Here is a 21231-nt window from a genome sequence, read left to right as displayed (position 1 = left end):
CACAACCAGGACAGGGGTTTGAAAGACTTTATTTGACACCTTTGCTGCATGTCACAGCTCGTGAATCTAACAGCTCTGCACAGCATAAAGTGAGGCTGGGCTACTGGCTGTGAGCTCTAGCGTGCCGACCAGCTGCAGGAACAACCGGGGTCCGTGAGGACCTCCTCTGGCTTTATTAAAAGCGAATATGTTGTTCCTGGCTGATCCTAGCACTTCAGGACAAGGGTGAGGAGAAGTAGCGGAGGCATTTCTGTGTGTTAAGTGCGATGACTTTCATCAAAACAACTGGGAGGGACTCACTTTCAAAACAATAGCAGATACATACATTGACATGCACATGGCAGATACAATCTGTAGGAAGGCAAACACCAGCTCATCCACACAGTCTAACCGGCTGCGCGTTTGATGTGAGGCGTGGGGAGAGCCTCTCCCATTCAAGAGAGACCTTCTCCCTTTTTTTCACCTTTCTTTGCACTGACCTTCCTACACTTTTCTCTCTTTTCCTGTCACAGTGCTGTAGAGGTGGGTGAGACTCCTTGGGGTGGGCATGCAACTGCGTCCAGGCTATTCTGCACATGAATCCCAGCAAGTCAAGGCACAGATACAGGGAGTGGGCGCTGTTCAGACAGGAGGGAGCTCTGGGACACCCTGCCCTGGCCACCATGGGCGTTAGGGACATGGCACAGGAGCAGGGTGGCTCGAGAGCTTCAAGTTTCTGTTCCTTTGTGCCCAAAGAAGAGAGGAGGGGAGGACAGCTGGAAGAGCAGAGGTGTATCTGCTGCGTCAGTTATCTAGGGGCACGCAGAAAAAGCTCTTGGGGAATCAGGACAAGTGCAGACCCAGAGCTTGCCAAGGTCTGCAGTGAAACTTGAGTGGGTTTTGGTCCCAGACCAGGGAGAGGGATGAGCAACATGAGACCAAACCATGGCGCTGAAGAAACAAAACAGAGACATTGTGGGAGGAGAGGGTGAGGGACACAGGGCTGAGAGAGAATGAGGGAGGCATTTCAAATGCAGTCTGGTCTGACCCATTCCCCCCCCTTTGCAGTCACGGCTGTTCAGCAGGGGATGGAGGAAAGACGGCTCCAGCGGGGAGACTGGCAGAGGAAAAGGCCTTTTCTTCTCACTTTGGCCGTCAGAGCCTTCCCCTCCGTGACAGACGTCCCTTTGAAATCCTCTGTCTCGCCTTGTCTCTCCTCTTTGCACCTCGGTGTGGAGCAAGGGCTGCAGAAGCCTTCCTCTACCCGGGCGGCCTGTCCGGCTGCTGCTGTACGGTTTGTGCAGGGACCCAGCAGAGGCCCTGCAGACACGATGGTGTTTCAGCTCAGCTGTGGGAACAAGCTCTGTTAAGCTGTTGTCTCACTCCACCTTAAGGGCACATAAGTGGGAAAAGCTGGTAATGCGGCAAGGAAAGCATGGGGATTAGCAGGCAGCCAGTTCGCTAAGGGAGCTCTAGCCTGCCTCCCAGGGTGCCAACCGCGCTGGGGAGGGGGGCGAGCTGCATCCATCCCACCACGCCAAAATTAGGTGTTGCAGCTGGGGGACACATCATGGGCAATCAGCACAAGCAAGTCTCTGTCTGTCAGCTCTGAGTCCCCAAGGAAATAAGACAATATTTCAAGGCTGGCTGTTTTCCAAAGGAGAGCAATGCTGGGCTCTGCAGAGGGGTTTGCTGGAGGAGGGACAGGGTTGGGATCTGCGTGTGCCCCCTCCCTTGTAGCCATAAGGGTCTGGAGTACGGCTGCATGAAGGCAAGTGCATCGAATTGGATGTGGTTTACGTTTGCAGGCATCACGAGGGAGAGGACGTGTGATGGTGAGGCAAGGAAGGCGGTGCGAGGAGGGAGGCAAGAGCAAAGAGAATTTTCTTTATGGATCCTTGGCTTCTGCAAAGCAGGAAAGATGCCTTTTCAGCTGAGTTTGTTCTTAGGCCTGTGGGCAATGAGTGCTGAAGAATTCCTGTCTCCGAAGGGGAAGGCAGGGTCAGAAAGCCCCAATTTCAGTTGCCCAGGAGCGGCAGATCCTGGATGTCCCAACCCTGATCCCAGGTCCCTGCGTGGCAGTGCCCAAGGCGGGAGGTGCTGTGTAAGCTGGTGGAACAGGGATGCTGGTGGAGGCTGGTGAGAAGAGGAACGTCGCGATTTGGCTGCTCTTGGACGAGCCCTCTCTCAATACTCCCGCTGGCGACGGCATCCTGGGCACAGCTGCTATGGCTGCAGATGAGCCAGTGCCTCGGGCCCTCCGGCTGGAAGAGGCCATCCTGCTGGCCAGGAAGCTTCGGCGGGACGGCAGCATGTCGCTGGGGATGCGGCGAAGCGGAGCTGGCCTCACAGCGGGGCTCGGGTAAGCCAGGGAAGATGCAGTCAAAACAACCGGAGTGGGAGCAGCCTCCCTCCTGGGGATTTGCACAGGGCCAGCAGTGCTGTGGAGGAAGGACCACGGCCACATCTGGATGGGCAGGAGGGAAGTGGCCACAGGTGAAGGCTCCATTTCGGCCACGTAATTATTCAGGTGGGAGAGGAGTCGCAGCCGGATGGGGTCAGCAGCATTTTGGCCCTCGAGGATGCCCAGGTACCTGACAACTTCAGTGAGGCATTCCCGGAAGCCAATACTCCTGTAATCCACAGCCAGAGCTCGAGCATCTAAGAAGCCTGTAGGGAGAGGACACGGGTGACAGTAAGTCCATGCAGAGCTCAGGAATGTGCTTTGATTTCACTACCCTCTCTAATGCACTGTGTATTTCACTTGAGGCACTTTGCTGCCATGTGATATTACTGAAGCAGATAGCCAAGTGGGTGTCCAAAAGGACTGGACGTTTGTGTGCATGAGAATAGCATCTGCAGTTATCTCATCGAGATAAAACTACCAGGGTCATGAAGCCTCTCACTCCAGCATGTGCGATGAGCAAGAGGTTTCATTAACTGTGCTCAGGAAGGATGAATTTTTTCCTATTGGACTCTCTCAGTTATTGCTGCTGGAGACATGGCTATGAGCTAGATGGGCACTGGGTCCCTCTTTGCAAATGGACCATCCCCGGTCTTGCAGAACAGGGGGACACTGCGTCTCCTCAATGCACAGCTTAGCATCATTTTCCTCTGCCTGGATCCCAGTCTTTATACTTCATTTAAACAGATGTCTGGCGGAAGGAGACAGGACAGTGGCAGAACGAAGACTGCTGGGCCGAGAAAGCTCGAAGCCACAGAAATCAACAAGATAAAATGCAATCAATGGCTGATTTTTAGGCTTCTGCTCCCTACTTCCAGCTTAGTGAGACGATAAGCAATAAAGCAGAGAATGTCACAGCACAGCGAAGCACTGGACCACTTTGCTTGATGGGTTCTCTCATGACAATACAGCCCTTTGTTGCAGTGCAGTCAAACTGAATATCTAAACAAATGTTCCAGACCAAGTTACAGCTCTGAACCAAAGCCTGGATGCCAGCAATGTCCCCAGCAAGCCAAAAATGGGTGGTAAGCAAGCCAGAGGCTTCTTTACTGGAGCTATGATCTCCATCCTGTTAACTGGAACAGGACAGAGGGTCTGTACTGAGGTCTCAGTACAAATAAGACCTTTGTTGAATTTTGCACAGGGCTCCCTCTCTCTTCTTATAACAACCAAGAGACACACACAAAAAAAAGAACAGAAAAGGAAAAAGGACTTGTTTATTTGCGGAGTCCCCATGCAGAATTCAGCCTCTGCAGGAAATGTATCCCAGGGAGGAGGTAAAGAGTTTAATATCATTTTTCTGGAAGCAGGCTCCGTTTCTGTGCGGGACTAAGCGCGTGTCTGGCTGGGCAGTGTTTAGCAGGGTGTGTGACAACAGCAGTGGGACTGTCCCTGTGGGGATTTGCTATCCCACGTACCCCAGTCTGCCAAACGTATGCATGGGATGCTGACCCATACATTAGACATAAGAAAAACAACAGGACAGGAAACATCCATCTGCCCTCCCTCAAAAAATATTTCCCTTGGGAAGCAGGCAGGGCAGCAGAGCACACCAGCACCAAGATTCTGCTTGCTGATGAGGCTGATGGGGAATTTTCCTTCCAGGTTTTCACCTTCACCTCACCTGTGTGCTTATATGAGCAGTTCTTACCTGTTCCTCCAGTGGCATGAAGCATTTTTAAGTGATCTACTGTCATTTGTAGAATTTCCGCCTTCTCCAGCTTGGAAGACCCCTGTGTGTTGGGAGCAGGAAAAAAGAGCAATGCATCATTTTATGGTCTAGGGTTTTGTGCCTCTCAGGAGCTGGGTTTTTCCCTATCACCTCCTCCCTGAAACCTTCCTGAAGCCCAGGAGTGCTCACATTGGAGCATCCATTCAGAGCATTTGCTCTGGTTTTCACATCAAGTGAGTAGAAAATGGAGCTCCTTCCCAAGATCCCCCAATGCAAATTGAAAAATCCCCATTTCTGTGCATCTTCGTATCTGCAAAACACTTTCTGGATTGAATTTATCCTCCCTGGGACTCCTGAATATTTGTTAATATTGTTTTACCGCCCAGTTTCACCACCTACTTACTCCCTGAAGTGATGACGATAAGAAAGACACAGCATTGCTGCAGACTTTCTCATTCTGAGGGCTCTACCCTTATCACTGCTGAAACGCAGCCCACACGGGAGGAAGGGTGGAAATCACAGACGCACACACACACACCTGCTTCTCGAAGGCGGTGGGCACCAGGCGCCGCAGTTCGGACAGGCTGCTGTTGATACGGTCCCGGCGCCGCTTCTCAATGATCTGCAGATTTCCCAGTGGAGGAAGAAATCACGGTCATTTACAGCCACAGTTCACGGGTTTAAAGCCCTCATTAACAGCTATGGCAGGGTGAGAGAGGCACTTTGAACAGGGCCATGTAAGTAAATGTTTTGGGTGCAAAAGCTGAGCAAAGAAACATTAACTGACTGGTGTGATAACCCCAGGTAAAATTGCTCTCCTCCACCCCTATCCCCACCGCTTTCTGCCAGATTTGAGGCTAAACCTCTGCAAAAAAATCTCCAATTGGCTGTGGGGATAGTTCTGCAGGAGATGGAGCAGGGAATGGTGTAAAATTCATTTTGCACTGTGTCCTCGCAGGAAGAACATGACAACAGCACCCCACCGCACACACGGGATGTCACGGGGAGCCCTGGCACACAGATGGGACCAGCCTGTCCCCTGAGAGAGACACAGCAGCCACTCTGCTCAACGCAAACGATACTCACCCCTCTCCTCTTCTTCCTGGCTTGTATCTGAGATGTCGTAGTGGGAGACATGGATCTGGAAACATGGCTGGAAAGGAAAAGAGGGAATAATTTCTTACACTAGCTGGAGAGAAACCTCCATTGCACATATGCTTTGCACACGTTTGCCATCTGCAGTTCCCCCCACCCTGCAAATAACGTCTTCTGTGGTTCCCATCTCATTTTTACCCACAACACAGAGCTCAGGAATTGGGGACGGGGAGCCAAGCAGAGACTTGAATCCCACTCTCTGCTCTGAGTGTCTCCCACCAGCCTGGGACAGATTTCTGCACCAAACTGTCCATCCACTACTACGCACACATCTCTTTCAATCTCAGTCCATGATGGCATCTCCACGGGGCTGGAAAAGCAGCGATACAAGCTCCAGAGTCATGGCCTTTTTTTTACCTCCATGGGCGAACATCCTGGCTCTCATGTCTGAGCCTGCCCTGTCTGCAGGGCTTTGCATTTTGGAGCTGCGATAGCGCGAGCGCATATCTGAGCTCCCACCCAGGGCGGCAGCAAAGGCCTGGTCGCTGCTCAGGGTGAGGCCAATGGCAGCGTTGATGTGGTTTCTGAGGGCTTCCTGGAGAGTCGCTTCACAAACCACGATTTTTGGGGTGGGCTGTGATATTCTGAATGCACGGACACCCCTGAACCAGACAGAGAGGGGCCAGGACACGGGCAGGGGGAACACACAGCAGGAGGTGATGGAGCTGGGACCCTGCCTGCTGGCCGACTGTCCCGGGGACCAGGCTGAAGGGACAAGGAGCACAGCGGGGGACAGGCTAAAAAGAAGAGTCCCACAAACCATCCTGCGCCTGGCGGGCAGGGGTGAGGCTAAAGACACCAAAGGTCAGCACTAGACATGCGCAGAGAGGCAAAGTTCAATCCTTAGGTCCCCATGGAGGTGAAGTCTCCATAATGATGGATAACTGGGCGTGGGAAACTCCTTGGAGCAAAAACCCTCTGCTCGGGGGGAGGCCGGCTGGGCCACCTTCCATCTCCCCCAGGCAGGGTTTCTCCCTCCGGAAAGTGCGACTGACTCGGGGCTGTTTCTGTGCCTTACGAAACTCATCACAGGGATGTTAACACGCAGGCGAGATGGCAGTCTGCAACCCCGGCCAGCGCAGCGCTCCACAGGGACTTGGAGACCACATAAGACATACAAATCTGCAAAGGGGCATTTGCATTCACCCTGTCAAATCAAAATATTTTTCAGTTTGACGAAGCATTTTAATAGCATTCTATTAAAGATGTTTCTGCAGAGACAGCGCTGTCTACACAGCAAGCCAAAACCTAGACCAAACTCAGCCCATTAAAATTGCATTTTGTTAGGCCCAAGTGAGGTGCTTTCAGAAGTGGTTTTACACAATCAGACGAAATAACACGTTCTTCTACTGACTGCTCCGCTCATCTCCATACGGGTACCCTATTTGAATGTCTACTGGGTGGGCTTTCTCTGGGCTGAGGTGCTGGCTGCCTTCGCAAGTACAAACATGCGTCACCAGTGCACATAAAGAAACATACAATGAACACGTATGATGTGGAAGAGAGCTCTGCACAGGCACTGGGGCGTTATACGTGCTGGGGGTAGGTACCGAATTCGCCTGGCAGCGCAGGAATGCGCAGTACGCACTCAAGGAGTCTGTAACAGTGAATTTTGAAACCCACTTTGCAGACCTGTCCGAACACATTGCTCTTTGTGAGCTAGAGTTCCAGATGTGGATATAAAGACCTAGTTTACTGCAAAATATACTTTAAAAATATGTTTGACAGATTTGAACCACATAAAAGATACCGTAACTATATTATCTGAAGATTAAAAATTCTGCACTGCTCTTTGCTTGATTTTGTCATTTACAGCATAACTTTGGCTGTTTATTCAAAACAAAAAAAAGCAAAATAACAACCCCAAAACCAAGCAGTATCTTGCACTTCTGCAGTGACCCAAGAGTCTAAACTTGCTACACACACTGAACCAAGCCACACGCCCGGAGTGACTCATCCCCACTCTACAGGGGAACTGGTTTGCCCAAACCACTCGACTGGTGGGTAATGGGCTGAAAACCCCAGCCAGACGGCCCGACTGCCTCCCTCTGCCCTCACCGCTCCACCTTGCTCCCCTCCTGGAAGTGTTTCATTTTGCCCGGTCCGCCAGCGTCCCACACAGGACCACGTTACTCGAGATGTAAACTCGTCAGAGCGGGAACAGCTCTTTTGGCCATGTGTTTGCGTGACACAAGCAACAACATAAATGTATACAAATACCACCAGGTGACAGCACTGCCCAGTTCTACCACTGGCTTGAGAAGACAAGCACCAGAGAGGGATCAAAAATTCATTGTTACTCTTCACCGAAATAAAAATTTGTGACAATTCCTCTATTTCATCCATCGGGATACTATAGACTCAGTGTGCTGTGCTGATGTAAAGAGCTGGGCTATATTTCACGTGCAGCAGTCAGGCAGGTTAAATATTGATGCACTTGGAAACTGCAGTCAGTGAATTTGTGCAGGACGTTACGTGTTGGACATGCCCGACTCTGCTGTGACCGTATCAGTAAGAGGCGCACTCATGAATTTAGTCCCATGAGAACCTGAACTTGGCACCGGGCAGGGCGACTTCTCCCCTCAGGATACCAAGCAGCAAAAGGGAATTAATTCATCTGGGGCCTCACTGGATGTGGAGGGAGGAAAGGGGGACACTCGGCTCCTGAACCAAGAGTTCCAAAGCAGCTGATTTTTGGACGAGAACAAGTAACAGAGCCCATCCTTCATCCCAGGCATGCCTGCTAAGGCTGACACAGCATAGGAACCCGGGCTGCGAGCAGAGCCTGGGGATGCCCTTTGCCAGCAGAGACACAGCCCGGGGGAGCATGGCAGAGCCTGAAGACATTGCCTGGGGAACCACGCAGAGGTCCTGTCCTCACTATTTCCTGACTATTTCACCAAGCAGCAAAACCCCAGAGCCAAAACTGCAGCTCAGCGGTGATGGGATGGAGCCTGTGAACTGCGATGCTGAAAGTGTCCGCTTCGAGCCGGGCACCCTCATCCCGGCCGGGCTGCGAGGGTCCCTCGGTATTAAAGATCAAAGCCCCATCTGGTGCATTACAAAGGCATCGGCAGAGCAGAAGCGTTTCTCATGCAAAACCTCCTCGTTTCTTCCACATTCCCTCGGATCCAGGCGGCTGACGGGTGCCTTTGCTGTGGGGGGAATGCCCCATCTCGGGCTGCCGCTAACCGAGATCAGAGCTGCCCTTCTCCCCACGGGGCAGGAGAAGGCAATTGCCTCTAATGAGGCGTTTTCTTGAAGACAACCAGCTCGTAACACGGTTTTAGTCCTTGTATTACCACTTGGGTTTCCTTGCCGGGTCAGCCCTAACGCCAGCATCAGCCCCCGCTGGAGCCATGCCCCCGCCCGTCCTCGCCCCGGGCAGGACCGGCCCAGCCCGAAGCGGTGCCCGGCGGCTCCCGGTGGGTCCGCGGCGGAGCCCGGTGCCCGCCCCGAGGAGCTCGCCGTGCCCGCTACCGGGGACCCCCTCCTGCCCCCCAGGACGCTGAACTGCCCCGCAGGAGGGGACCCCACAACCCGACATCGTACCACCGCCGTGGGACGGCGCCGTCCCCCGGGGGGGAGCTGCCGCCGCGGCGTGTCCTCACCTGTACTCCTCCTCCCGGCCCACGTCGATGGTGCCGTCCGACTCCGTGTCAGACGAACTCTCCTCGCACAGCCGCTTCATCCTGCCAGGCGGCACCGGGCCACCGGGTGGGCTCGCCGAGGTTGCCCCACGCGTGTCCCCGCAGGCCACCGCCGGTGCTTCCCCGCCGTCCTCGGGGAAGTGCTGTCCCTGCCCGGGCTGCGCGGAGGAGCTGGCCCCAGCGCCTGCCTGCCTCGCACGGCTCCTCCCCTGCCCGCACTCTGCCTTTCACACCCCCGGCTTCTCCCTCGCTCTCCTCCCAGCACATCCCCAACCCCCCTGGTTAATGGGTTAATGAGACATCTCCCGGGAGTGACGGATTACGCGGCCGCGCCGGCGCTCCCAGGTTCCCAGGCCCCCCCACCCCCGCCTCCTCCCGCTCGCTGGTCGAAATCCCAAGTCTTCCTGTAAAAGGAACAGTCTGTGTGAACCGTCTCATGTCCCCCCCCGCCCCCCGCTCCTTCTGCCCACGGCCCCCCTTCTCCCCACGGCCCCCCTTCCACCCGCTGCACATTGGCCTCAGCCCCAGTTTAAAGGGACCAGTGACCTCACTGGCAACAGAAAACCGTGGGAAAGAGATGGGACTGATAAAGCCTTGAGTTGTTTCAGGGAAAAATCAACATCCAGTCCCACACGCACACACATGTCTGCCCGGCTCTGCACGGCGCAGGCACTTTTGGAGACTTTATGATTCAGATGGAAACCAGCTTATTCGAAGCGCGGTGCTGTTTGAGGACGCCGCTCAAAGGGCCCTCGCCTGGGATTAATCAGTGGCCACGGCCAAGGGCCAGGATGGCAGCAGCGGCACCGCACTCGGAGGCGTTGGGATGGGTTCGGCACCCCGGCACTGTGCCACGGTGGTCCCGCCGGGAGCTCAGCCCCCCTGCCATGCTCCCACAGCCTTGGAGCATCTTCAAGTGCCAGCTCATGGCACTGCCGGGGCATTTGAGACCTACCCTGTAAAACAAACCGACCAAAGCCCAACTTTGTGTTTTATGACACTAGAATGAATTGCTGTTTTCTTGTCTCATTCCATAATGCTGGAAACTTTGACCTGCAGCCTGGCATCTAGAGAGCATCTCGCTTTCCCTGAGCTTGCGGGAAGGAGGTAGGAGTCTGGTTTTCAGAGCCCTGTGCTGCTAAAATCCCCCAAGGCAGAAAAAAAACGTGTGCGTGTGGGAGAGAGAGAGAGAGAGGGAAGGAGGGAGAGCGCTGAAGTGGAGGTTCACAGTACAAAAATAATGCCTTTTATTTTGAAAAAAATAATCAGCGCTGAGATCTGGCAACACGTGGGTTTCCCAAAGCCTTTTTGCAAAGACTGTGGTGGCGATAACAGCCCGTTGCCGCTTGGGCCAGCCAAGCCACTCGTCTCCCAGTCGCATGGTTGGGTGCTCCCTATCTGCCTCAGCCATCTCTGCCGGCTCACCCGCACTGCACCCGCCAACCCTGAGACCCCTGCCATCCCCCGGCACCCCGCACACAGCTCCCATAGAAGCCCAGCACAGGCTACCGCTTGCCCTTCGCCCACCCCAGCCCCAGCCCTGTGCGCAGGGCAGAGCAAGGCATGGCCCCCGTAACCAGTTTTTGAGACCGAACCACACCATCCAAAGTAAAAAAACCAAGAGACCTGAACCAGCCGCCTTGCACTGGAGTGGAAAACTGACGTCTCGGAAGTGTTTGTAAGCCCCCCAAAACATGAGGATAAAACATTTGCTTTAGGTTATAGCACTTTGTTTCTAGAATTTTGATGTTTTGTTTTAATTTTCACTATAAAAACTGGTCAAGAAACCAAGCTGTTATTAGCTTACATTTCAAAATGAAAAGTTACTTTGAACCAGAAGAATTAGAAATGTGTTATTTTAGCAATTGAGACCCACTCCTCCTCCCTTTCCAAAGTGATTTCAGTTAAAAATACATACATCTCCAAACTAAACTTCCCATAAACATGTGTTTTTGAGAGATTAATACTCTTTCCACTGATAAAACCATTTAAATGGGATCCAGAGACTGGTTATTTCAGACTCTTGCTCATATCACAATGAGCCTGAACCAAGTGGAGCCCAGACCTGCCACGGAGGAACACTTTTCTTCTCCATTAGAAAGGAATTCACTGTCCAGACTCTGTCTTTTCTGGGCCTTGTCTAAGCATCATTATCTGGGTTCAATTGAAGTGTAATTGGCAACATGTTTTTCTAGGATTACACTTCATTATGAACAGAACGGGGGCCCCGAAACCCACTTCTCCTGTAATCGGATCCGTTTTCCAGCCCGTGCTCCTGAAGAGTCATTTATAATCACCCCCAGCGAGCCCCAGGGGATTGCAAGGGCCATCTGAACCTCCCCAGGATGAGCTGCGCTGTGGAACAGCCAAAGTTGGTTCAGTGGAGACAACAGGGACGGATTAAACGGGCTCAGCCGCATGCGAGGGAAGTCGGGTTTCAGTGTGCATCGCCCACGTCTTGCGGGAGAGAGCGGGCAGACCCATCCCGCTGCGGACAAGGGTGATGCTGGGCAAGGAGAGACAGGGTTGAAGTGCAGAAATGGGGTTTCTGCTGTCTGCTTGTCTCCCACACAGCATCTGTGCAGGCTATTGCCATGGTAAGCCTTCTTGTGGTGGCAAAGCCTGGCCCCGAGCGCAGAGCCACAAACAGTGGGTGACCAACCTCTGCCCAGGGCCAGTCTGCTCTTCCACAGGGAGCTACGGGCTTTGCTGCAGCCAAACAAGGGAATTATTAGAGGAAATATCTCCCCAGGCCCTAAATTATCAACCCTGGCCCAGTGATCAGGGCTGTTTCCCCTCCTGCACGGTCTCTGGGAGCTCAGCAAGCATTGCTGCAGTGCCTGTCCCTGTCCCCAGGACCCCTGGGACACCCCCTGGGATGGCTGGCAAGAACCGTCTCCCACTACATCTGGCTGTGCCTCTATGTGGTGGGAGCTGTTTCCAGAGGGTGGGTGTCACGAGGACAGGGCTAAGCCATCCATCACACCCAGCACTAATTGGCTACCCTGCTTCGGAGGCCAAGGAGCTGCAAAGATTGATGATGTCCCTTCTCTGCAATAGGAAAAACTCTCCGGGCCAGGGCTGAGGGTGGATCCCTGCCAGGGACCTGGGATTGCCCAGGTCTGGGTGCCAGCCCACTCCTGGGGGTGAAGGGATCCAGCACAAAGTTCCCCGGGGGTAGGTGATGGTCAGCCCAGCCACCAACCCCCGGCCTGTGCTGGGACCACAGCCGCTCCCTCCCCGCTCAGCTCTGGGAAATGTCCCCAGAGAGCAGCCAGCTGTGAAAAGCTGCAGCAGCTGGAATGTGGGAGGGAGGGACAGCTTCTGGAAAGCCAGAGGCAGGCAAGAGCAGGAGTATCTGTTACCTCCCCGTGAACTGACACCTCTGATTTAACCCCGTGCATGCCTGGAATGCCCTGTCCGCATGTCTTCAGTCAACATCACCTCCTAACCTCAGGTCCCACCACTGGCTGCCAGATCCACAGCTGTAATTTCAAAAGCAGAGGCCTCGCAGGGATGCTGGACGGGATTCCTGGCCGCAGTGCTGCGGATGGGCTGTCTTGTTCTGTGGCTAAGCAGAAGGATTCATCACAGACGGGAGAATCATGCAGGGCTTTCGGGAGGTGATTTGGGATGAAAGCGTGTAGGTACGAATACAATATCACCTCCGTGTTTTGTCAGATCTGGAGCATGGCCAGGAGAGGATTGTTTGCTGTGGCTCCATTCCAAGCCAGAGGCACTACAGTTGCTAACTCCCCCCAACTTCCCCGGCCCACGCAATTCAGAGCCGGCCCAGCCGACTGCTAGGGGCAGTCCAGGGGAGGGAAAAACAACATTTTCCCACAAACCCATGGCCTCACCCTTCCCCAGGCAGGGACAGGGCAGATCCTGTATCTGCTCAGGGCCTGACTGAAACTCGGCGCTACCCTCACCGCCCTGGCACGGCTGTCTGTGTCCTCACGCCTACTGCCCTGCGGCGGGTCTGCGCCCAGCCCTTCCGCCACGGCCAGGAATGCGGCTGGGCTTAGGCAGCCATGCAAACCCCGTGGGATGGGGCCCTGCGAGGCTGCACCTGCCCGGGACACCACGGAGACACTGCTGTCTCTGCAAAAGCTTCTGCCCCCTAAGATGGTGGTTGTCCCCCTGAGCCCATGTCCAGGGCAAGGCTGGGACACACAGCATGAACGCCAGGCATAAGGTGGCTCTGTCACTGCGTCCCCAGGTCAGCGGGGGTGGAGAAGAGCCAGGGACAGGATTGGCTCTGAAATCGACAGTGCATCCCAACGGTTAGCATCAGACAACACCAGCGTTTTAGTCCTGACTGCCCTTGATATGCTTCTGTTTCCCCACCCATAATGATGCTAATGTGCTGGGCACTCACTTTGCAGAGAAGCAGCAATGAGTGGTAATTAATATTGCACCAGCCCTGCTGACAGGAAGGGTTACTGGCTTGTCCAGGAGCCCAAACTGAGATCAGGACTACCCTGTGGCTACAGAGAGCCCAGAAACTTAGTGTTGGTGGACACAGACCTGCTTCTCACTCGTGTTTGGGACCTGGAAAGGGCAACGCGGACAAGGTGGGCTGCTGCAGTAGAAGGTGGTCTGCGTGAATGCTGCAGCCCTCCATGCTGCGGTGGGCTCCTTGGCCCTGGGCTGACATGGACAAGCTGAGCCCACCCCGGAGGTGCCAGCCCCGTGCCTGTCTCTGGGCGCTGGAAGGAGATGGATGCCCTTAAGGCTGTCCCCATGCTAAAGCAACGAGAGCAGCTGGGATGGGAAAACCAATCGAAGGGAGGCCCTGGCCTTCCCCGGGGCCAGTCCCCAGGGCTCCAGGGAACACAATGCCTTTGTTTGCGACTTGGCCTGCACAAGGAGCCCTTCCCTCACCCAGCCCCAAAACACCAACCCTTCAAAAGGCCTGTTCTCCCCCTCCCCTTCCCCCAGCGATACTAATGTGCCAGGCCTCTTCTCATGAACCCTGGGAGAGATCAGGCTGGTAGACAGTTTCACCACTTGTTAAATGTGTGTTTAGCGATCTTGTGAGTAGACAAGAACAAATACAAACAAGCCGGGCTGGAGAGCCCCTGCCCCTCCGCCCTGCCTGGAACGCACCAGCCCCAAAGCCTTTCTTCTCTAACCACTTCAAACTTTCATTTCTTCTGAAGCCACAACAAGGCACACTTTGTAAAGCAAATGAGTAAACAGCAACTTTCAGCTTAAAAGGAAAACAAGGGGGAGGAACTGTTTTTAATTACTGGATTTTAAAAAGGGCCTTATTCGGTTAATTGCTTTCTGTTGTAAAATGTTCTTCTGCACACAGCCCTGGTTCTAGCTGCATTGCTGCTGGCCAGATGGCATTGCAGAGGTAATGACAGCATGTGCGTTCACTGCTTGGGTACACAAGTGCCTTTAACATTCACAGACGTTCCCCCCCCCGAGCCCTCCCAGCCTCATGGAAATGACACGAAGCACCAAGTTTTGCTCAGACATGACCAGTGGTTTGGCATGTCCAACTCACGTCACTTTCAAAGGACTGAAGGAAGAGCAATCGGCACGCACAGAAAAGCCTCTGCAGCATTTCAAGTTGAGTTCCCCAAAGGGCTAATTGCTGCTGATTGTCTTGTCTGCGGCATGTTACCTTCCTAGTCTGGGGTAATAACCGATGTTCGTGCGAGGTGCTGTGCTCAGCTTGGTCCTACCCGACAGGGCGCCTGTCTTCTCGAACAGGGGAGAGTGACAGAGCTGCAAAGTCTGGCATGGCAGCCGGCGTGCGTGTAGGCATGTGAACATGTACGTGTGCATGTGGCTTGGTGCAGCAATGCGAAACGGATTCCAACTGTATCCCTGATGATCACAACCAGCTTGGAAGATACCCTGAGTCCCTGTGGAGACAGAAGGATTAAAAATAGAGAGCCAGTTAAGAGGTGCACAAAAGGACCTTTAGCAGAAACAGCACCAGCGTGGAGCTGTGAAGCTGTCGCTGTGCTGGGGACAGATGGCACAGGGAAGGGACGGGGAGAGGAGGCAGCAGGAGATTCTTCTCCAATTGGATCGGCCTTAGGAGGGGAAGAGTGAGGAAAGGAAATGGAGCAGGAATGGCCTTGGGCTCCCGGTGTGTGGAGCTGCCAGGGAGCCCCTGAAAGCCCAGTGGCTCCTCATGTCAGCCTGGGCGCTGCAGAGGTTTCCACAAGCCCCTGGTGAGCGGGTGCCTCGTGGGTGGCTCAGAGTCAGCGCAGGGGAAGATGGAGGCAGGTTTGTTACCCGATTTGGAGCTCGCAGGAGTGCACAGTCTCTCCTCCCTTGCCAGCCTAGAAAATACAATGAAGGAGCGCACACATGTCTGGGGAAATAGGGACAAGGAGGCTCCCAGTTCTCATTCAATAGGAATGGGGATCATCCCCTGCCCCTCCACACACCGGCCGGCATCTGCTGTCTCAGTCAAGACAAGCTTCAAGCCCAGAGGAGGGGAAGTGCTTGTCCAAAGGCCTTCCAAAGCCGCCAACCCTCAGCCACAGAGGCCCCAGGGTCAGGGATCGCAGAGTTCAGGGCAGAGGCTGAACCTGCAGCAATCTGGACGGCCTGCGGGGAAGCCACTGTGCTGCTCTTCCCTCCAGCACTGCGAGCTGATGGCCTTCCCTCCTTGCATGGCTGCTCTCCGCTTAGTGTCCCCCTGAACCCACGCTGGTGCTTTCCACGCAGCTGCTTCAAACAGGCAAAAACCAAATGCATGAGAGAACATCGGTGGCAGTGCAGGACAGGAGGGGAAGCATCCAGCCTTACTGAGAGGCTCTTCGGAGCAGCGCTGTCAGCGGGGCGGCGTGGCGAGCCTGGAGTGCCCACGGCAGCAGGCAGCTTTCCTGCCGAAGAGAGCTTTTCCTGTGCCCGCTGCAGCGGGTGGGTCTGTTCCTGCCAGCAGCTGGTGATGAATGCTCACTTTCTCTAATTGAATAGCAGGAAGTTAAATCTTGTTTCTTTGCCTTTCAGGCTGTCAGCTGGAACAATTGCCCACCTGTGGCACCACCCCAGGGATATAAATAAGGAACAAAACACAATGCTGCCAGAGGAATGGATGGTGTTCCCAGAAGATCTCCCAATACTGTATGCCATATTGTGTGCCCACACAAAAGAGAGGTATCTGCGCTGCGGCGGGCATGCAGGCAGCCCTGCGCATTTCCAGGCAGCCATGGTGGTGTGGGAACAGGTTGCAGGGCATTGGGAGCCCTGCACTGGGGGCATTGCACAGAGCAGGGGGCATGCACAGAGCAACCGTGGCACACAGGGGGTGTGCGTGCTGTCAGGAGCAACACGCGCGCGTGCATGGACTCGTGCAAGTGTGCACAGCTATGCAAGTTCTCTTGGGTGACACATACCGTCGCGAGATTAAGTGCCAGGCGCTTTGCAGCAGCTGGGGTGGCCGGTGCTCCTGTCCAGCACGGTGGGTTTGTCCCATGGCTGCCCCTGCTTGTTTGCCTGCTCGCTTCCCTGTTCCGCCAAGAGCTCTGCCAGACGGGCTGCAAAGCAGAGAGCTCCATCGCGGAGCTGTGCCATCCCCTCCCCACCACCCAACTGCTTCCCTGCCACCTCTGGAACTCAAATCCATCAGTTCACAGCCGGGCACATCACTCCCGCCAGGATACTCCCAAGGCAGCAGCCGTCACAGCTGGACCAAGTCTGACAGTTACGCACAGCTGGAAGAAGCCCAGCCTCGGACAAGGACGGAGGAAATCCGCTGCGAGTGGTGCAGACCCTCCGTGTGGGGAGGGGGGGAAACGCAGTTGGGAGGGCCGTGGGAGACACCGACACACATGCACACGCACACACACAGAGGCCAACGTTGTTGCCGCAAGAGGAAATTATTAATTTGCTAGGAATAAAGTCGGCAGCGAGTCAAAAACCCATCCTCCCGAAGCGGCGGAGAAAAGCCTGCCGCCCTCCCCCTCACGCCCTCCCTGTGAGCAGCCCTGTCGCCTTTGTACTGAGAGACAGGCCCGACACAAGGGCGTCTGTCTGGGCACCACGTCCCCATGCCGGGATGAAATGGCTTCGCCCAGACGCCGAGAACCCTCACTCCCCCCGCGGGACCCGGGGCGCCCTGACCCGTCTCTCCCCCCTCCCCAGCCCCACGGTGGCGGGGGACGCGGCCACGGCCCCCTCCCAGACAGCCCTTTGTCAGTCACTGTGGTAACAGCCGCAGCGCAAATGCCGCTTCCCTGTTTGTTTTCTCCCTTGCCTCCATCGCGGGGGCGGCCATGGCCTCCCTCCCTCTGGCTCCCCAAGTGGGAGCCAGGGCATTCAGGGCTCAGCAGCCTGAATGAAGCCAGATCCCCGGACACATTCCTGTGGGTTTTTTTTTTTTCCCTTCCCTTTTTCTCTTTATTCCCCCCACCCCCCCACCTCCCTCACTTGGCACAAGCTAAAGGATTCAAAAGGAAGCCAGGCTTGGCAGACACAGGGGGAGGAGGGAGTGGGGAGATGAAAGAAGGCCTCTCTCCAGCTTTCTCTTCCAGTTCCCACACTCAGCCCGGCATGGAGAGCTCCTAATGATTACCAGCCGCACCTGGAGGAGGCCGCCTGGCCGCTGAGGAAACAGGGGCCTGTTTATACAGTCATCAGGAAAGGCCCCAGCACCCCAGCCATGCCACGCGGGGTGGCCCAATAGCCCCCTAGCCTGGTCACCCCGGTGACAAGGTGCCTGAGGTGGCTACCCTGTCACAGCGCCTGAGATGGCAGCCTTGCCATGGTGCCCGACATGGCCACCCTGCTGTGGCACCCAAGACAGCAGCACTGCCTCAGCACCCAAGACGGCGGCCCCACCTCACCACCACTGTGCTGAAGATGGCAGCCCCACCTCCGTGCCACTCTGGCATTTATGGACATGGTGCCCCATGCTGGAGCTGGCACTGAGGAAGACCTCTCCATTCTCAGCTTGGTGGGCTTCAAGCATACGCCCTTCCCAATGAAGGACGTACCCCACGAGGCAGTGGGTTGAGGACCACCTAGAGGCTAAGATGGCCACTGGGGCTGCTCTGAGGCAAAGACACCTGCTCACACGGTCCCCAAATACACGCCTGAAGGGGAAGGAGCAACAGGCGGCCCCGTGGAAGGTGGCGATGCCACTTGGAGCACGTTGGCCCATGAAGGACGCCTGCAAGGAGGACGCCTGCCACCATCGCAGCCCTTCACGCCCTCTCGTGGCACCCACTTGACACCACAACTGTCACCATCACGGTCCCCACGGCTGTGGCGGCAGAAACAGGCCCGCCATTCCCCAGGGTAAACTTATCCCTGCCAGGATGGGTGTGAATTTCCAGCACTCGCAACCATTTCCACCCGTGCAAATTCCTGACAGATGCAGCCCAAACTCCAGTGCTGTGCGGGGCCAGCAGAGCCAGGTTTCCCTCGCAGGGCAATCAGAGCAAGTTTTCCCCTTATTTATCCTCCCTCTCACAGAATTCCCCAGATAAAGACTCCTCACTCGGGGGTTTGCTGCCTCTGGGCAGTGTTTTGTAAGGCAGTGGTCTGGATGTTGTGACTGGAAGCAGTCCCCGTTTTGGACTCCGCTGCCTGCGGATGCCAACTTGCATGGACCCCAACAGGTTTGCTTTATCTGAAGGGGGAAGCTGCAGCTCGCTGCTGACAGCCATGGTGACAAGGACACAGCCGCAGCACAAGCGTGGACTAGTTGTAGCTGCAGGGCTGCTCGTGGCTACTACCACTGGCCGGTGGGATGTGACCTCCCATCGAGTAAAGCTTAAAAATTCAGAGGTGGTCCTGGGCTCTGCACCCCCTTTTTGCCACAGACAGAAGGGATAACCATGCAATCTTCCCTAAGGGAAAACAAGCATAAGTCCCATCCTGGGCGCAGGACTGCTGGATGCTATCTATCCCTGAGCATTTTATCTGTATATTTTTTTAAAAAACCACTAATGCCCATCTCCTTTCAAGTCATCCAGTCAGAAAACTTGGCAGCCAAGCTCTCAGCAGCATGGGGCTGGCCATCACTCCCTGGCGGGTGCAGCCGTACTTACCCGGCATCTGTAGCCCCAGGGCTGTGGAGACTCCCTCCTCTCCTCTCCGCTCCTCCTCAGTGGGATTATGTGCACAGTCCCAACTGGCACAGCGCTGCCAGCAAAGCTTTGAAGTGCAGCCCTGGTAACAAAGCTTTCGCTGCAGGAACGGGAAAGAGCCAGGAGAGAGACACCTCTGCCTCCATCGCTCCCTGGCCTGGGCAGAACTAGGAAAAATGAAGCAGTTTTTTTAAAAGGCAAGTCTCCAGGCAGGGAAAGGGGCATATTCACTCTGCAGTTTAAAGATCTTTGCCCTCTTGTGTTTTGGTCCAGCCCAGTAACCAAAGGGTTATCTCCACCAGCCTGGGCAATGCACAGAGCTATTCCCACAGCTACCTTGAGGACTCACATGAAGCTGTGGAAATTGATGGCTCCCCGACAGAGCTGGACAAGCCCCAGTTCTTGGTGGAGGAGGAAGATGCAGGGTGGAAGGTGGGTCTGTTTACCCCACTGACTCTTCCTGGTGAGGGGCCAGGCCTTAAACAGAAACCGTCTGGTGCATCTTCCAAGGAGCTGGCCTAGCGCAGAGCTGCCTCTTGGCAGAGGGAGATGCCGGCTTCCTCTGTCAGCAGGGTGATGAGCAGCTTCATACACGCTCCGTTGAGTCACTGCTTCGTTGGTGGCCCCCCCAGCACAGCATGGCTGAGCTCAGCCGCCCCAGGTGCACACAGGGGAACCATTTTAGGCTCCGGTGACAGAGGCATCAGTGAACACTGCTATAAATAGCGGTGTCAAAGAGACGAGATCATCAGGCTGTCCAAATCCTGGCACGGCCCCGCTAGCGCTGATAGCAAGTGCCCTTTCCTTGTTCTTTTGACGCCAGGTCTTCTTATCTATTCTTCCAACTCTGGGCATTTCTGTCACCAGGTCCCCTGCCCTGACATTTTAGCCTCCTGGGATGGCTGCAGGTCCCTGCTTGCATTTGTTGGCTCCTATTCTGCACTCCAGAAAGGGCATAAAACAAAATGCGCTACAGGGACAAAGTGGAGTCCCCACCAGCGCAGCCTGGGACCCTTCATGGCCAACACCATGGGGTTGTCAGGGCAGCCCTGTGTTTGCACGGCCCCTACACACTGGGACATGCTGCTGGGCATGCAGGCATCACTGCAGAGATACAGGGTTTCACTGCACTTAAGAGTACTCCTGGATTTCTGCTTTTCTTCTGCAAGGAGCTGGAGTCATCCTTCAGACCTAATGTTACCTCTGGATCATTCAGTTCTCTGTTACGGTGATGGGGGAACTGAGGTAGGGAGGTGTCATGACTTAACCTATGTACATGAGGACCAGGAGAGCAGAGTCCATACTCTGCCCAACCTCCCTGCCATGCAGCTGGTCATCAGGGGCATCACACCCTCATCAAGAAGCTCCACAAGTTCTTGGAGTTAAATCCTGGATTCGTCATGAAAAGCAGTTCTTGCTGTTCAAAGGCCATGATTACCTTGTGAACATCTGCACTGACAATAGCTGAGTGGCAGCATAATTCTCCATCAGCTCTGCCTCCGCTTTCTCCTCCTCCATGTTCTTTATTTTAAAGCACACTCATTGCAAAGCCCTTCGATGCCTGATGAAGGAAAAAGCTCGGAAAACAGGCAACAGAAAAAAAAAAAACCTCAGGCTTGCAGCAAACCAACAAGATACCACAGACCCAACTGCACAAACATGTCCCTTCCCTCCCTGCGTGGCCTTGGCGCATGTTTCTCCATGACCCGTTGTCTCCTCGGCCCCAGTGCTAACACTGGTCCCCAGGAGCGAGTTAAGGGCTCAGGACAGTCTTTACATGAACATCAGAGCCAGCTCCTGGTTTTGGCATGGACATCCTGACCTCTCAGAGCTGGGTCCACCTGGACTTTCACCGGTGGAACATGGGCCTTATCAGTGCTGGAATTTGACTTTTTCCTCCAGGCATCTGGTGGAAGAACAGGCAGGATTAGGGGACGGGCTTGGGGAAGGCATTCCAGCAAGCAAGGCTGCACAAGAACACTCTCTGCTGAGGGCCATCTGAACGCCCATAGCAGAGATGCTGCCCTGGGGCCTATGGACATTCCTTGGCTATATTTGGTGACGAATGGAGAATTTGTTGCTTCCCCTTAACCCATCTGTTCTCCCTATTGGTAGGGAGGAGCTAACACCAGAACTGTAGTGTCGCTATTCGGATAAACCCGGTATTTCAGCAGCAATAAATCTCCTCTAAGAAGCTTTTGCTGCCTCCCACCTGTTGGCTGGGAGAAGATCAAGTTGACAAAA

General features: G+C 54.9%; 1 protein-coding gene and 1 long non-coding RNA gene across 2 annotated transcripts; both read right to left on the bottom strand.

Moving 5' to 3' along the window:
- HEYL (hes related family bHLH transcription factor with YRPW motif like) lies at window positions 1-9478 on the bottom strand. The gene is made up of 5 exons (XM_074563210.1): window positions 8882-9478; window positions 5202-5268; window positions 4654-4737; window positions 4095-4176; window positions 1-2649 (listed from the first exon to the last, which is right to left on the bottom strand). Exons 1-5 carry the CDS (start codon window positions 8959-8961, stop codon window positions 1982-1984), a joined length of 981 nt encoding a protein of 326 aa, XP_074419311.1. The 5' UTR covers window positions 8962-9478; the 3' UTR covers window positions 1-1981.
- A 4449-nt stretch (window positions 9479-13927) lies between these two features.
- Window positions 13928-20210, bottom strand: LOC141733009 (uncharacterized). Its single transcript, XR_012584195.1, has 3 exons — window positions 18949-20210; window positions 16291-16431; window positions 13928-14802 (listed from the first exon to the last, which is right to left on the bottom strand). It is a non-coding gene; the product is annotated as an uncharacterized LOC141733009 (long non-coding RNA).
- Between the last annotated feature and the right edge of the window lie 1021 nt (window positions 20211-21231).

This window comes from Larus michahellis, chromosome 19 (genome assembly GCF_964199755.1).
Source record: "Larus michahellis chromosome 19, bLarMic1.1, whole genome shotgun sequence".
In the NCBI taxonomy this organism is placed as follows: Eukaryota; Metazoa; Chordata; class Aves; order Charadriiformes; family Laridae; genus Larus; species Larus michahellis.
Note: the sequence above shows the minus strand (reverse complement) of the source record. Positions and strands in the feature narration are given on the sequence as shown.

Excerpts from the sequence above, each read along its gene's own strand:
- HEYL (XM_074563210.1), bottom strand. The coding sequence starts at position 8,961 with ATGAAGCGGCTGTGCGAGGAGAGTTCGTCTGACACGGAGTCGGACGGC. Across the intron at positions 5,269-8,881 it reads GGCCGGGAGGAGGAGTACAG|CCATGTTTCCAGATCCATGT; the intron begins GTGAGGACACGC and ends TTTCCTTTCCAG. Across the intron at positions 4,738-5,201 it reads CCAGGAAGAAGAGGAGAGGG|ATCATTGAGAAGCGGCGCCG; the intron begins GTGAGTATCGTT and ends GGAAATCTGCAG.